General features: G+C 42.6%; 1 protein-coding gene across 3 annotated transcripts in view; it reads right to left on the bottom strand.

The window, feature by feature from the left end:
* Positions 1-13,646, bottom strand: part of CCDC170 (coiled-coil domain containing 170) — a 76,670-nt gene extending 63,024 nt beyond the window's left edge. For 2 of the 3 annotated variants that reach the window (XM_075924443.2, XM_075924441.2), the window contains exons 1-2: positions 12,895-13,644; positions 4,008-4,084 (exon numbers count right to left, since the gene is read on the bottom strand). In XM_075924443.2, coding sequence (XP_075780558.2) covers positions 4,008-4,084; positions 12,895-13,044 — 227 coding nt within the window. In that variant the 5' untranslated portion in view covers positions 13,045-13,644. Of the gene's footprint in view, positions 1-4,007; positions 4,085-12,894 lie in introns of all 3 variants that reach the window. The other variant, XM_075924444.2, reaches the window with a different exon arrangement.
* Between the last annotated feature and the right edge of the window lie 253 nt (positions 13,647-13,899).

The raw sequence follows: 13,899 nt of genomic DNA, 5'->3' as shown, positions 1-13,899 counted from the left end.
ATATGGCACCCATTCCAAATCCCTAATCATTTTTGTTGTTCTTTTCTGAATCTTTTCCATGCCACTATCTTTTTTGAGATGAGGCAACCACAGCTATATGCAGTATTCAAGATGTGAGCATATCATTGATTTATATAGAGGCAATATATAATGTCTTATTCTCTATTCCTTTTTAAATGATTCATAACATTTTGTTTGCTTTTTAGACTTCTGCTTCACATTGAGTGGATGTTTTTAGAGAATTGTCCACAATGACTCCAAGATCTCTCTCAAGTGCTTACCCCTTCAGATCTTTACTCTCCTCCTTCTTCTCACGTCGTTGATTTCACCTCTCTTTTTTTTTTAAACCCAATTTCCTACTTAAATTAAACCCTCTAGCACAAATATGAACAAAACAAAACATAAAATCCATGGAATGAACATGACACTTGTCAACCTGAACCAAGCTGTTGTTTGTATGTTGCATCCCTTACCTCCACCTTTAAACAGTTTTCAGTCTTTTTAGATTGCAAGTTCTTAAGGCAGGGACTGTATCTGCCTATGTATTTGTACAGTGCCTAGTACCCTGGGTCTCAAGACTAATTGGAACCATTGGGTTTTGCCACAATTAAATGAACAAATAATAGAAAAGAAGGAAACGTTGACTAGTATTGATAAACCCAAAGCTTTACCATCTATCAACATCATACCAGATTCATATTTAACAAAATAAAGAAGAGTTGTGCTCACAGTTTCTCTTTTTAAATTATATTATTATTAATGGACACAAATGCATTAAAAGGGGGTTCATTCTGAAGAGTTAGGTCAACAGGAGGGGGTGAGAGTCTGGGTTTGAGCTCTCTGATAGATCTGCATTGCAAAAAAATAAAAAAATAAAGAAAAAGAAAAAGAAAAAGTTGTGCTCTTAACTTACATGATCTACCCTGTATCAGGTAATACAGATTAAAATAGCAGCTAAGAGATGGCATTTTGACTTTTAACTTGAGGTAGCCTGTAGGACAGCCAAGAGTTGAAATGGAGTTCTAAGTTAAAAGCTAAATTGATGTGTATTCATTGATATTTTAACCAGACCTAGTTCATACGAATCAGCTAAGCTGAGTTAAGAACACACCGTTTTTTGCAGTGTAGATATATCCTAAGAGAGAAGGTACAGAACTAGAAAGCTCTGAGGCAGAGGAGGGCAATAAGATAGTGGTGGTTCACCAAGGTTTATTTACCTGCGCCTCTGCAGGCAAAGGCACTTGGAGCTCCCATTGGCTGTGGAACTCTGATCCTGGCCAATGGGAGCTGCGGGAAGTTGCGTGGACCAGACACCACTTCCCGCAGCTCCCATTGCCCAGGAACAGCTGGGGCACAGTTACTGCCCACCACTGTTCTGAGAGATTTAGGTTAATGTGGCTTTAAGCCTCTCTTACACCAGCCTGATTCTAAACTGCTTTGGGAAATCATGGCAGCCTGCCCCGGACTGCCGATGGGTGACAATGCTACATGCTACAGTGCCTCCCCCACACTCTAAGGCTTGAAAGGGTACCCCAGAAAACAGCCTATCATTATCTTCCCTAGTTCCACTAGCTATCTCATTCAGTTCTCCCAGAACTGAATCCACAGCTTTTAGAGCCTTTCACACAACTTTGTTCATTTTACCTTGTGTAAAGGGCTCAGAAATGTTTGAGATTAAAGTAAAATACACCTAGACCCTCTCAAACTTTACTTTAAAAGTACTTACTGAAACACCCTTATAATATTAATCAGTGTACTTATAATGGATTCTACTCTGTTAAAACGAGCTAAGTATTACCTGACTGCAGCTGGTATGTGGTTACATATGCTGCCTTTCGAGAAATCCCTGACCTTGATAATTTTTGTACTGCTGAATGCACCTCTTTTCCAAAGGCAGTGGAGGAAGGAATTCTAAAGTGCATGAGAAAATATATTTCAAGCTTGTCTCTCTCACCTCCAAAAGAACATAAGAACATAAAAATGGCCACACTGGGTCCATCCAGCCCAGTATCCTGTCTGTCAACAGTGGCCAAGGCCAGGTGTCCCAGAAGGAGTGAACCAAACTGCCATCCATCTCCACCCTCTGACAAACAGGAGCTAGGGACACCATTCCTTACCCATACTGGCTAATAGCCATTAATGGGCTTAACCTCCATGAATTTATCTAGTTCTCTTTTAAACTCTGTTATAGTCCTAGCCTTCACAACCTCCTTAGGCAAGAAGTTCCACAGATTGACTATGAGCTGTGTGAAGAAGAATTTCCTTTTATTTGTTTTAAACCTGCTGCCCGTTAATTTCATTTGGTGGCCCCTAGTTCTTATATTATGGGAACAAGTAAATAGCTTTTCCTTATTCACTTTCTCCACACTACTCATGATTTTATAGACCTCTATCATATCCCACCTTAGTCTCCTCTTTTCCAAGATGAAAAGTCCTAGTCTCTTTAATCTCTCCTCATATGGGACCCGTTCCAAACCCCTAATCATTTTAGTTGCCCTTCTCTGAACCTTTTCTAATGCCAGTACAGTGGAGTCCGGATTAACCGACACCCGGTAATCCGACATTCCGCTTTATCCGAACCTGCAGCTCCCGGGGACATTGTCCCCGGGAGCTGCAGGGTCAGATACAGCACAGGCTGGGAGAACGGCCCTGCTTGCTGTCCTGTCACTCTCTAGGAGCAGCTGCTGTCACTCCTGCCGGGGATAAAGCGGCCCCGGCAGGAGCGATAGCAGCTTCTCCTAGAGAGCAAGGGAACAGCTGATGCTGCTCTGCCGGGGACGCTTCATCCCAGCAGGAGCAGCATCAGCTGTTCTGTTGCTTTCTACAGTAGAGTCCGTATCATCCGACATATTCGGTAATCCGACCATGTGTCGGTCCCGTTTAGGTCGGATGATAGGGACTCTACTGTATATCTTTTTTGAGATGAGGAGACCACATCTGTACACAGTATCAAAATGCGGGCGTACCATGGATTTATATAAAGGCTATAAGATATTCTCCATCTTATTCTCTATCCCTTTTTTAATTATTCCTCACATCCTGTTTGCTTTTTTGACTGTCGCTGCACACTGCATGGACATCTTCAGAGAACTATCCACAATGACTCCAAGATGTCTTTTCTGATCAACTGTAGCTAAATTAGCCTCCATAATATTGTATGTATAGTTGAGGTTATTTTTCCAATGTGCATTACTTTACATTTATCCACATTAAAAAGTTGGCCAAATAAAAGATATTACCTCACTCACCTTGTCTAATATCCTGGGACCAACATAGCTAATACTTTTCTTAAACCATCAGTTGCATAGACTGATCAAAGATTTGCCAACCCCAGGCATTCAAAAATCAGGAGCCTCAAAAAAATTACGAGATTTTTTTTCCCCAAAAAACCCACATTTATTGGTTTAAAGTCATGAGATATTTCACCTTCTGATTTCTGTGCGATCTTCTGTATACATTAATATTTTCTCCTGTTTATTTTACAATTACTGCATTTCAGTTTTGTCCCCTTTATTTTCACATTAGGTAAAAAGGTTAAATACAATGTCAGATCACTTTTCACTGTTATTCATCATCACAATGAAGTTCACCTACCCAGGTAGTCTTCTCCTTTCCAAACAGATATAACTTTTGGCTTGTAATGCCTTATTTTTTTTATGTGCTTCTCTGAACTTGTTCAAACATTACTATATCTTTTTCTGATTTAGTTGGGGTTTGTCCTGCTTTGAACAGTGTATTAGACTAAGTGAACTCCTGAGGTCTCTTCCAACCCTAATCTTCTATAAGTCTATGAAACAATCATAACCTAAAAACAATAGCCTAGGTGAATAAAACTAATTACTTCTGCATTTTCTGTATTTCTCTTCTGAATGTAAGTCTTACCCAATAGTCATTAAAAGATGTTATTAGAAAGATAACACTGTTATTCTCCACTGTTGTTTATTTAATAACAAACTTAAGTAAAAGCTCAAAAGAAAGTAAAGTGGCAACCAAAATAATATTCTTACCGTCTAATCCTACAACTAGCAGTTAAATTCTCTCTCTCTTCCACTTTCCTCTTCATTAGCATGAGTTGGTCTTGGATCTAAATGTAATAAATACTGTTTAGCATGGTTAATTGTCTTGGGATAACTGATGTTTTTATGAAAATATTAGAATTTCAGTTTTTATAACAACTACTTACATATTCTGATAAAGACTTGATTAATTAAGGGATGAAGTAAAAAAGAAAAAAATGGGGAAATGAACCCCCCTCCCCTGCTGCTCTGCATCAATGGTTTTGTGAAATAAATGCCATGGAAAAGCTGAAAATTGTATGATTTGTAATTATTTTGAGATCAACACATCATAAATGCTTTACACATAAATATGGAAATGGAGTTCCTGTTCCATCGATGCTGCTACCACCAGACAAAGAGTGGGAAGAATAAGATGAAGCAAAAGCAATTGACTGCTCAGAAAATTGCCACTTGTTCACACGCAGTTTCACTTTTTTTAATCTGTGGATTGGTTGGACAAAAGTATAAGGCTTTGTAGAATAAATTGGTTGCAATGAGAGATTTGTAAAGAGAGGAGCCTGCAAAGGTGATGGACATTTAAACAATGCCTATATTCTATACTAATATTCTCTTTATATTGTTTTTTATATCTTGTATTACGCTGAACAAATATATACTTATGAATACCTAGTTGTCTTGTACAGCAGACAAATTTTAAGTGTCACATCCCATAATTCTCCACTAGCTCTGAACATTCATAATTATTACACATAATTACCTTTACAGGTATGCAGAGCTAAGTATTTTGTTCATTTAGAAGTCACCTAGCTTCAGCTCATGGGGTTTTTTTATATTTAGTTTTTACTATCAATTCTAAAAGGTTAAAAGCTCACACTACTGAAAACTGTTTTCTAACAAATTGAAATTGACAATGTACTTTGGAATGTTGAAAAATAAAAATTCTAAGCTGATCAAGAAAATAATTTAGTGCACTATTTAAAAAAAAAAATCACATCCCACTGTTAACAAGAATGAGATAATACTCAATTACTCATTCTATTAATGGCTGTTTTTCCTGCTGAATAAAGTATTGTTAAAGTGGACTTTATTAACTATGTTTTTGTTTTTAACAGACAAGTGGTTTCATTTCCAAGCAATATACTTGAGCATCACCTTTTAACTTCACATCAAAGCCATCATACCACAGTTTCAAAGGAATGAGTTGGAAGAAAGATAAAGAATGAAGGAATGAAGGAAAGCCTTGGATAACATAAGCAAATTCCTAGCACACTGAAGATACTCACTTTAGCAACATTGAACAAGAAAAACAATTGTCCTTGAATTTGTAAAGATTAAGTTTTAATGATCACTCAGACTTTATTTAAATCATTGAATCAAATCTCTACTGCTTTGTAATACATGAAGCAATGCAGCTGCTAAAACTGACAAATTGATTAAGTGAAACTAAAAACTGAAACAAACAAGGGAACTTGTAGTTGCATTTGGCAGTAGGGTTGCCAGGTAGACCCCGCTAAAAAAACGGACACGCTTGTCCGGGGAGGAGGAGGGGGGAGAACTGGCCGGGAGGGGGGCGGGGCTGGCTGGGATGGGGGCGGGAAGCAGAGCTGGAGGAGGGTTGGGGGGCCGTGGGGCAGGATGGGGGGGCGGGAAGCAGACCTGGTGGTGGGGGGGAATTCAGCCACTAGCCGCAGCCAGAGTCCCTCCGGCCGCGCCCCCGGCAGGCGCTCCCTTTACTTGCCAGCAGAAACCAGGCAGGGGCGGGGCTGAGGCAGGGCTGGAAGTCACTCCCCCCGCCTGGCTTCTGCTCGGAGCCAGAGACTCCCAGCTGGGAGGCAGGGCCGCAATCTGTTCTGGGAGCCTCTGGTTGCGTGCAGAAGCCAGGCGGGCGGAATGGTTGGGAGTCCCAGCTCCTGCCCCGCCCCGCCTTTGCACGCAACCACAGGGCTCCCAAAGCCAATCGCAGCCCGCCGTCCAGTTGCTCTCCCGCCTCCGCCAGGCTTCCCTCCCACGCCCAGCCGGAAATTCACAAAATACCGGACATTGCAGATGTCCGGTGTTTTCTGAATTTTTCTACTGGACAGACGGTGCAATACCGGACTGTCCGGTAGAAAACCGGACACCTGGCAACCCTGTTTGGCAGTATTAAAATTAATATCAGTCATCCTCCACAGAGACAAGCAATTAAATAAAACAGCTACCTTTTTTCCTCTCTGAATATCAGTCTGAAAGCAGATCAATAGGACAACTTGCAGGTAGTTAGAAATTAGCCATTTTGGCTTGGAAACATCAGATGTAAGGCATTAGACTAGAATTTCTTGAGCTATCTGCCCAAACTTTCCCAAAATTCATTTCCCCTCTCAAACACATTAATTACAATTAAAACTGCATATCTTACCTCCCTGAAGGCTGTTCTAATTTCTAATTTTGTTGTTGTTAAAATAATAGATTCGCCTTTTTCACTAAGTTTGTATATCCTCTGTCACTGGCTTCAGGAGCATCTTCACCTGAGGGTTTTTTTGGGTTTTTTTTTTATTATTAATTATTATTATTATTTCTGATGTGTGACTCAATCTGAAGGCTTCCAACAGGAAAAAAATAATTCTTCAAAAGTATTTTTATCTCCAGTTTTAAAATATAAGATGACTCTAGAAATGCTGGTTTAGCTATATGTAGAAAAAGGGATGAATTCCAAAAGAGGCAAAGAAACTCTACACACAAAAATATGAACTTTGAAACTCCCAAGGATCTGTGGACCTTCTTATATTATGGAACACAATCTGAGAATCACTACATCAGAGAGTCATTAAAACAGGAAGGCTACGTCTACACTGGCATGAATTTCCGAAAATGCTTTTAACTGAAAAGTTTTCCATTAAAAGCATTTTCGGAAAAGCACGTCTAGATTGGCAGGACGCTTTTCCACAAAAGCACTTTTTGCAGAAAAGCATCCGTGGCCAATCTAGACGCGGTTTTCCGCAAAAAAGCCCCGATCGCCTTTTTCACGATAGGGGCTTTTTTGCAGAAAACAGTACTATGCTGTCTACACTGGCCCTTTTGCCCAAATGGGAGCAGCATAGTTTTTCCGGAAAAGCACGGATGATTTTACATGAGCTCGTCAGTGCTTTTCCGGAAATTCAAGCGGCCAGTGTAGACAGCTGGCAAGTTTTTCCGGAAAAGCAAATGATTTTCCGGAAAAACTTGCCAGTCTAGACACAGCCGAAGGGTTTCTGTCCGCAGTTAAGTGAGCTGGATTGCATATTCTTGTCTAAGACTACCTTCACTGCTAAAAAGGGTGTGTTTTGTCACATGATACATAACACTCATTATCAACCCTGCAGTAAAATCCCAGTGGAAAAGAAGACACTGTAGTTACCACGTATGATACAGCATGTATCTCTGGCAAAGCCTCAGAAGCGCGGGAACCCGCCCGGTGCCCCTGGTCTGCTGGAGACGGTCTCCAGCAGACCAGGGGCACCGGAGCAGCTTTCGCCCCGACTTCCGGGGCTAGACCCGGCTAGACCCGGCCAGCGGCAGAGACGCGCTGAGCCCGCCCGCCTCAGTTCTCGAGATGCTGACTCGAGTATAAGCCGAGGGGGGCATTTTTCAGCACAAAAACTGTGCTGAAAAACTCGGCTTATACTCGAGTATATACGGTATTTATAAATGATCTGGGGAAAGGATTAACTAGTGAGGTGGCAAAGTTTGCAGATGATACTAAACTGCTCAAGGAAGCTAAGACTAAAGCAGACTGTGAAGAACTTAAAAAAAAATCTCACCAAACTGAGTGACTGGGCCACAAAATGGCAAATGAAATTTAATATGGATAAGTGTAAAGTAATTCACACTGGAAAAAATAACCTCAACTATACATACAATATAATGGGGACTAATTTGGCTACAACTAATCAGGAAAGAGATCTTGGAGTTATCATGGATAGTTTTCTGAAAACATCCACACAGTGTGCAGCTACAGTCAAAAAAGCCAATAGGATGCTAGGAATTATTTAAAAAGGGATAGAAAATAAGAAAAAGAATATCTTACTGCCCCTATATAAAACTATAGTACACCCACATCTTAAATACTGTGAACAGATGTGGTTTCCTCACCTCAAAAAAGATATTTTGGCATTTAAAAAGGTGTAGAATAGAGCAACTAAAATGATTAGGGGTTTGGAATGGGGCCCATATGAGGAGAGGCTAAAGAGACTGGGACTTTTCAGTTTAGAAAAGAGGAGACTGAGGGGGCTTTGATAGAGGTATATAAAATCATGAGTGGTGCGGAGAGGGTGAATAAAGAAAAGTTATTTACATGTTCCCATAATATAAGATCTAGAGGACACCAAATGAAATTAATGGGTAACAGGTTTAAAACTAATAAAAGGAAGTTCTTCACAGAGTGCACAGTCAACCTGTGGAACTCCTTGCCAGAGGAGGCTGTGAAGGCTAGGACTATAACAGAGTTTAAAAAAGAGCTAGATAAATTCATGGAGGTTAGGTCCATAAAAGGACATTAGCCAGGGGGTAAGGAATAGTGTCCCTGGCCTCTGTTGTCAAGGCTGGAGAAGGATGGCAGGAGACAAATTGCTTGATCATTGTCTTCACTCCACCCCTTCTGGGGCACCTGGTACTGGCCACTGTCAGAAGACAGGATACTGGGCTAGATGGACCTTTGGTCTGACCCAGTATGGCCGTTCTTATGTTCTTATTAGAAGTAGGTATAGAAGATCTTCAATCTATCTATCTTACCTTTTTTTCTGTAGGAAATCATCTAGATATGCATTTGTTGTTGCACCTCTTATAATCCACAGAGTTTCCAAAGGCCAAAAAGCCACTCCTTGAAATTGGTGGCATTAATGGCAGCACACATCATGAGAGTCAGTATCGAGAATGGTTTTCAGAAGTGGTGTAGACAATAAACAGATAGGCAGGTCTTCAACTGAGAGTGAGTATACTAGGGTGATGACCATATATCCCGGTATGGCTGGGACAGTCTTTTTTTTAAGTCCCATCCCAGCCATCACAACTTTTCTGTTGAAAGAGAGCATTTGTTCTTGCTAATTGATCGTGATGGCAAGACCAAACAGAACAAATGTCCCTTTTTATCAAAAGGTGGGATGTGGAAGAACGTGGGATATAGAGAAGTGTGGCAATACCAGCCCTGAACAGTAGGGGGAAGAGGAAAGGCTTGGAACAGGGGTGGAAAAGCTGAAGAGGGGTCAGAGGACCAGACCTATCTGCCTACCTTTTGTGGGAGTAAGGTCTCAAGCGTGTCCCGTTTCCCCTTGGGATATAGGGTCACTCTACAAAGAGTATACTCATCCTTACTAGAGAAACGGTTAAAACTTGGGTACCACAGTTGCAAATATACAAAAAAAAAGAAATATAAAATTACAATGAAATGCAAATTGATGCCTTTTTTTATTTCTGGAGGGGTGCAGGATTATTTTAAAAGTTTAAGTAAATACCATGTGGTAAAAGGTGCTGGATTAGTAAAGTATTAGTTAAAATGGGGATGAGGAGGTTGGGATGCTTATTGGGGCCCTACAGTGAGGCTGAGGACCAGTAACCAGTAGATAACAGAGGCCAAAATCAGCCTGGAGTTTTGCCATCAATTCCATTCCCAGCACATGCCTCCCCATAATGAGAAGCAGCTGTTTCCTCTGGTGCACCACCTGCGATTCAGACTACATTTACCTATGGAGACTATACTGGTACAGCTATACCAGCACAGTCCTGCAACATAGGCACTACCTACACCACTGAAAGGAGGTTTTCTGTCACTGTAGGAACACTACCTCTCCAAGAGATATTATGTAGATGGATGCATTATTCTGGCACCATAACTGCATCTACACTGAAGGGTCTGTTGGCAAGGTTTTTTTCATATTGCTGACCAACGCAATTATGCCAATATAACTTTTCAGGACACCCCATGCCTCAGCAGCAGGGGAGCTCTAATTAGATTGTTATAATGAACTCTGCAAGACTGGAAGTTGCCTCCTGAGATTTAACAACTGGCAGCAGGCCTGTGCAGTGTTGCCAACTCTGCATAGCAGGAAGTCACCAAACTTTGAAAAGTTACTAGATATAGCTATTCATGCACTTGAAAGGAGTCAAAAACATTACTAAACATTTTCAGATATATATATGGGCTGTCAAGCAATTAAATACATTAATCGTGATTATTTTTATCACACAATTAATCATAATTAATCATGCTGTTAAAGAATAGTGCATAATTTTGGATGTTTTCTAATATTCATTAATATTTATTTCAATTACAAGACAATACAAAACAGACAATGCTCACTTTCTGCTTACTTTTATAACAAATACTTGCACTGTAAACAACAAAAGAAATAATATTTTAAATTCACCTAATAAAGATACAGTAATGCAATCTCTTTATCATGAAACTTAAATTTACAAATCATAGAATACTAGGACTGGCAGGACCAAGTACTGACTAGACAAAAAAAAAAAAAACTACATTCAAAAACAAAACAATGTAAAATTGTAGTACCTTCAAATCTACTGTCCTACTTCTTGGTCAGCCAGTTGCTTAGACAAAAAGTTTGTTTACATTTGCAGGAAACAATGCTGCCTGCTTCTTGTTTACAGTGTCATCTGAAAGTGAGAACATACATTCAGATAGTACTGTTGTAGCCAGTACCACAAAATATTTATATGCCAGATATACTAAAGATTCATGTGTTCCTTCATGCTTCAACCACCATTCCAGAGGGCATACATCCATTCTGATGACAAGTTCTGCTCAATAACAAGCCAAAGCATCATGGACCAGCATATGTTCATTTTCATCATCTGAGGCAGTTAGCAGCAGCAGAAGGCTGGATTTATTTAATTATTTTGGTGGTTTGAGTTCTGTAGTTTCCACACTGGAAAGTTGCTCTTTTAAGACTTCTGAAAGGTACCTCAGCCCTCTCAGATTTTGGAAGGCACTTCAGATTCTTAAACCTTGGGTCAAGTATCTTCAGAAATCTCACATTGGTACCTTATTAGCATTTTCTCAAATCTTCAGTGAAAATATTCTTAAAGTGAAAAACACATGATGGGTCATCATCCAAGACTGCTATACCATGAAATATATGGCCAAATGCAGGTAAAAGAGAGCAAGAGACAGTCAGCTCTTCCCCAAGGAGTTCGTTCACTCACAAATTTAATTAATGCATTTTTTAAATAAGTGTCATCAGCATGGACACATTTCCTTTGGAATGGTGGCTAAAGCATGAAGAGATATAAGAATCTTTAGTGCATCTGGCCTGTAAATATTTTGTGATGCCAGCTACTAAAGTGCCATGCAAATGCTTGTTCTCACAGGTGACATTGTAAAGAATGTAAGAAGCCAGCAGCATTATCTCCCTTAAATGTAAACAAACTTATTTTCCTCAGCAATTGGTTGAATAAGAAGTAGGACTGAATAAACTTACATTGTTTTGCTCTCCGGTGCAGTTATGTAACCCAAAACCCCTATATTTGTAAGCTGCACTAAAGAGATTGGCACAACAAAGCTTGTATGAGGTGAATTGAAAAATGAGGTTGGGAGGGGTTGGTTAATTTCAGCTGAGGCTCCCTTTCTTGGCAGCCTGGATTTGAGTCAACAGGTTAGTGAAAGGGAGAGCCCTCAATCAGGGTGAAGAGGGCATTTGGCTGAGCTGAGCTGAGCTGAGCTGGGTGCTACAGGGAGCCAAGAAAGTAAATTTAAAACCAAAAATCACTAGCTGAACCCCTTTCCCCCAGTGTTCGATTTCCAAAAACAGCTGAACATCTAACTCCAGGACAAGCCAAGGGAAGGAGAAGAGGGGAGAAATCAAGCTATCTCCACCCTGGATCCTGTAATAAAGGCTTCACAATCCCTGGAGGCACAGAGCTTATTGTAGCACATAACCTTATTTTATATTCCACACCACTTTCTATCACCACAGCTCTCCTCCCTGATTAATCTTCCTCTCCCATTTATCTTTCCCTGAATCACAGGGAGAGCTACCTACTGCAGAGCAGCAGTTTTTGTATAAAATCAAGCCTTGGCTAACTGGAGGCTATCTCCAAAGTGAGCGGGACTTTAGCAAAATAATAGCCTCCACGAACTTCTTTTCCTTGCCAGCAGATTATAGTACTCTTAGACCAAAAAGTCCTAGAATGTGACTTACTTTGACTCTGCGTGCAAAACAGTGTAGTAAGAAGTGCATGGGATGGATATTATTAACACTGAGCTGCTTGTGAAGGAGTTTGTGACTATACATACTGGTGCCTTCTTTCTTCAAGTGTCACTGCAATTGGCAATAGAAGTCGCTTGTCGCCTGGTCACTTTGACACTTATTTTCTCATTAAGGAAACTAAAAATCGTTAAATCTTGTGCCAAAGTAGTTGCAGAGCCCTGACTGGCAGCAGAGCAACTGGCTACCTCCAGGTCCCCTGGCCCCAGCCTTCGGTCACAGCCCGCTGAGTTCCCCGGACCCAGTGATGCCTTGCACTGCTGTTACGCTTCGGGAACGTGTCTTCTGACTCGCAATAAAGGAGCGTGCCCACAGCGGTGCATAAACTCCTCCTTCCGGCCCAGGAAGGAGCCGACCCTGGAACTAGCTGCCACGCTGGCGGGAAGGTCAGGCACCGGGGCTCTGCGGCACCCGGGAACTAGGCGGCAGTTCCGTAGCTCAGCCCATCCCTCTTTAAGGAAGCAGAGACGCGTTGCCCTGCCCAGCCCTAGGACCCCGCGGAGCAGTGAGATCCCGGCGCTGGGCTGCAGGGGGGCAGCTGAGCGCACAGAAGAGCAGCCTGCTAGGGACCGGGGGGAGGCTGTACCCAAGCCCGGCTCCGCCCCGCAGGCAGAGCAAGCCGGGCCGCGGCTCGGTACCTCAGCGGCGGGGCAGGCTGCAGCCTCGGCGCAGGGGGCGAGCAGCAGCGCCGCGTTGCTGGTCACGTCAATGAGCCGAGCGCTGGCGTCGCTGCTACTGAGACTGGAGCTGCTCCTGTTCCCCGGGGGGCTGCTGCGGCACGTGGCCATTCGAACCTCCCCCGCCGCTCGCGCCCTTAGCTTCCAGTGTTACCAGGGCGCGGTCGCCATGGCGACGCGTACATGGAGGGGGGGGGAGAGAGAGAGAGAAAGGCAGAGGCTCTTCAGCTCTCGCGACAAGAGTCCAGATCGCGTTGCCTTGTTGGCGTGGCCGGGAGAAGGGGGGGTCGCGAGGATTCCATCCCTCCCTGCTCTGGGTGCCGCGAGGGGCACAGAGGCTGCAGCTCCCCGCTATGCACCACCCACTGCCCTGGGCCCCCCTTCCCCAGCTAGCGGTGCCCTTGCGATGGGGTCTCAGGCCAGGGGCCGGCTCTCGGCGTGGCAGGCCTGTGAGGTGCAGCCCTGGTCAGGCTAGAGCGGTAGTTCTGCAACTTTTTGTCCCCTAGCCCACCTGGCTCAATGTAAACCTTTCCCCAGACCACCCAGGAGTTGCTCATGGAAACTCACCCTTAATTACATGAGGATGCTAGTGGTGCAGCTAGGGAGGCTGGTTTAATTTAATCTGTTTAAATTAAATTTAAGAATTTTAACATGAGTTTATGAGACTTCATTTTAAATACAATATTTATGTCCAACACAAAAGGTTTCAATGTTTTCTTTAGGGAAAGGGTGGGGAACCTTTCTCATGTAGGGCCACTGCACTGACCCGCAGAAAAATCAGTTGGGGGCCTGTGATGGCACGTTGGGGTTCCCCCGTCTTCTGCACCCTGAAATGGCACAAACAGACTGCACCAGCCGGTGGAATAGAGGGAGTTTATTGCCTCTCCAGGATACAGCACAGATGTAGTCTGGTCACAGAGCTGGGCTAGGGTGCCTCAGGCCCCCTTGAGATGGGGGAGCCTGGGC

This window comes from Pelodiscus sinensis, chromosome 3 (genome assembly GCF_052426305.1).
Source record: "Pelodiscus sinensis isolate ZL-2025 chromosome 3, ASM5242630v1, whole genome shotgun sequence".
Lineage (NCBI taxonomy): Eukaryota > Metazoa > Chordata > Testudines > Trionychidae > Pelodiscus > Pelodiscus sinensis.
Note: the sequence above shows the minus strand (reverse complement) of the source record. Positions and strands in the feature narration are given on the sequence as shown.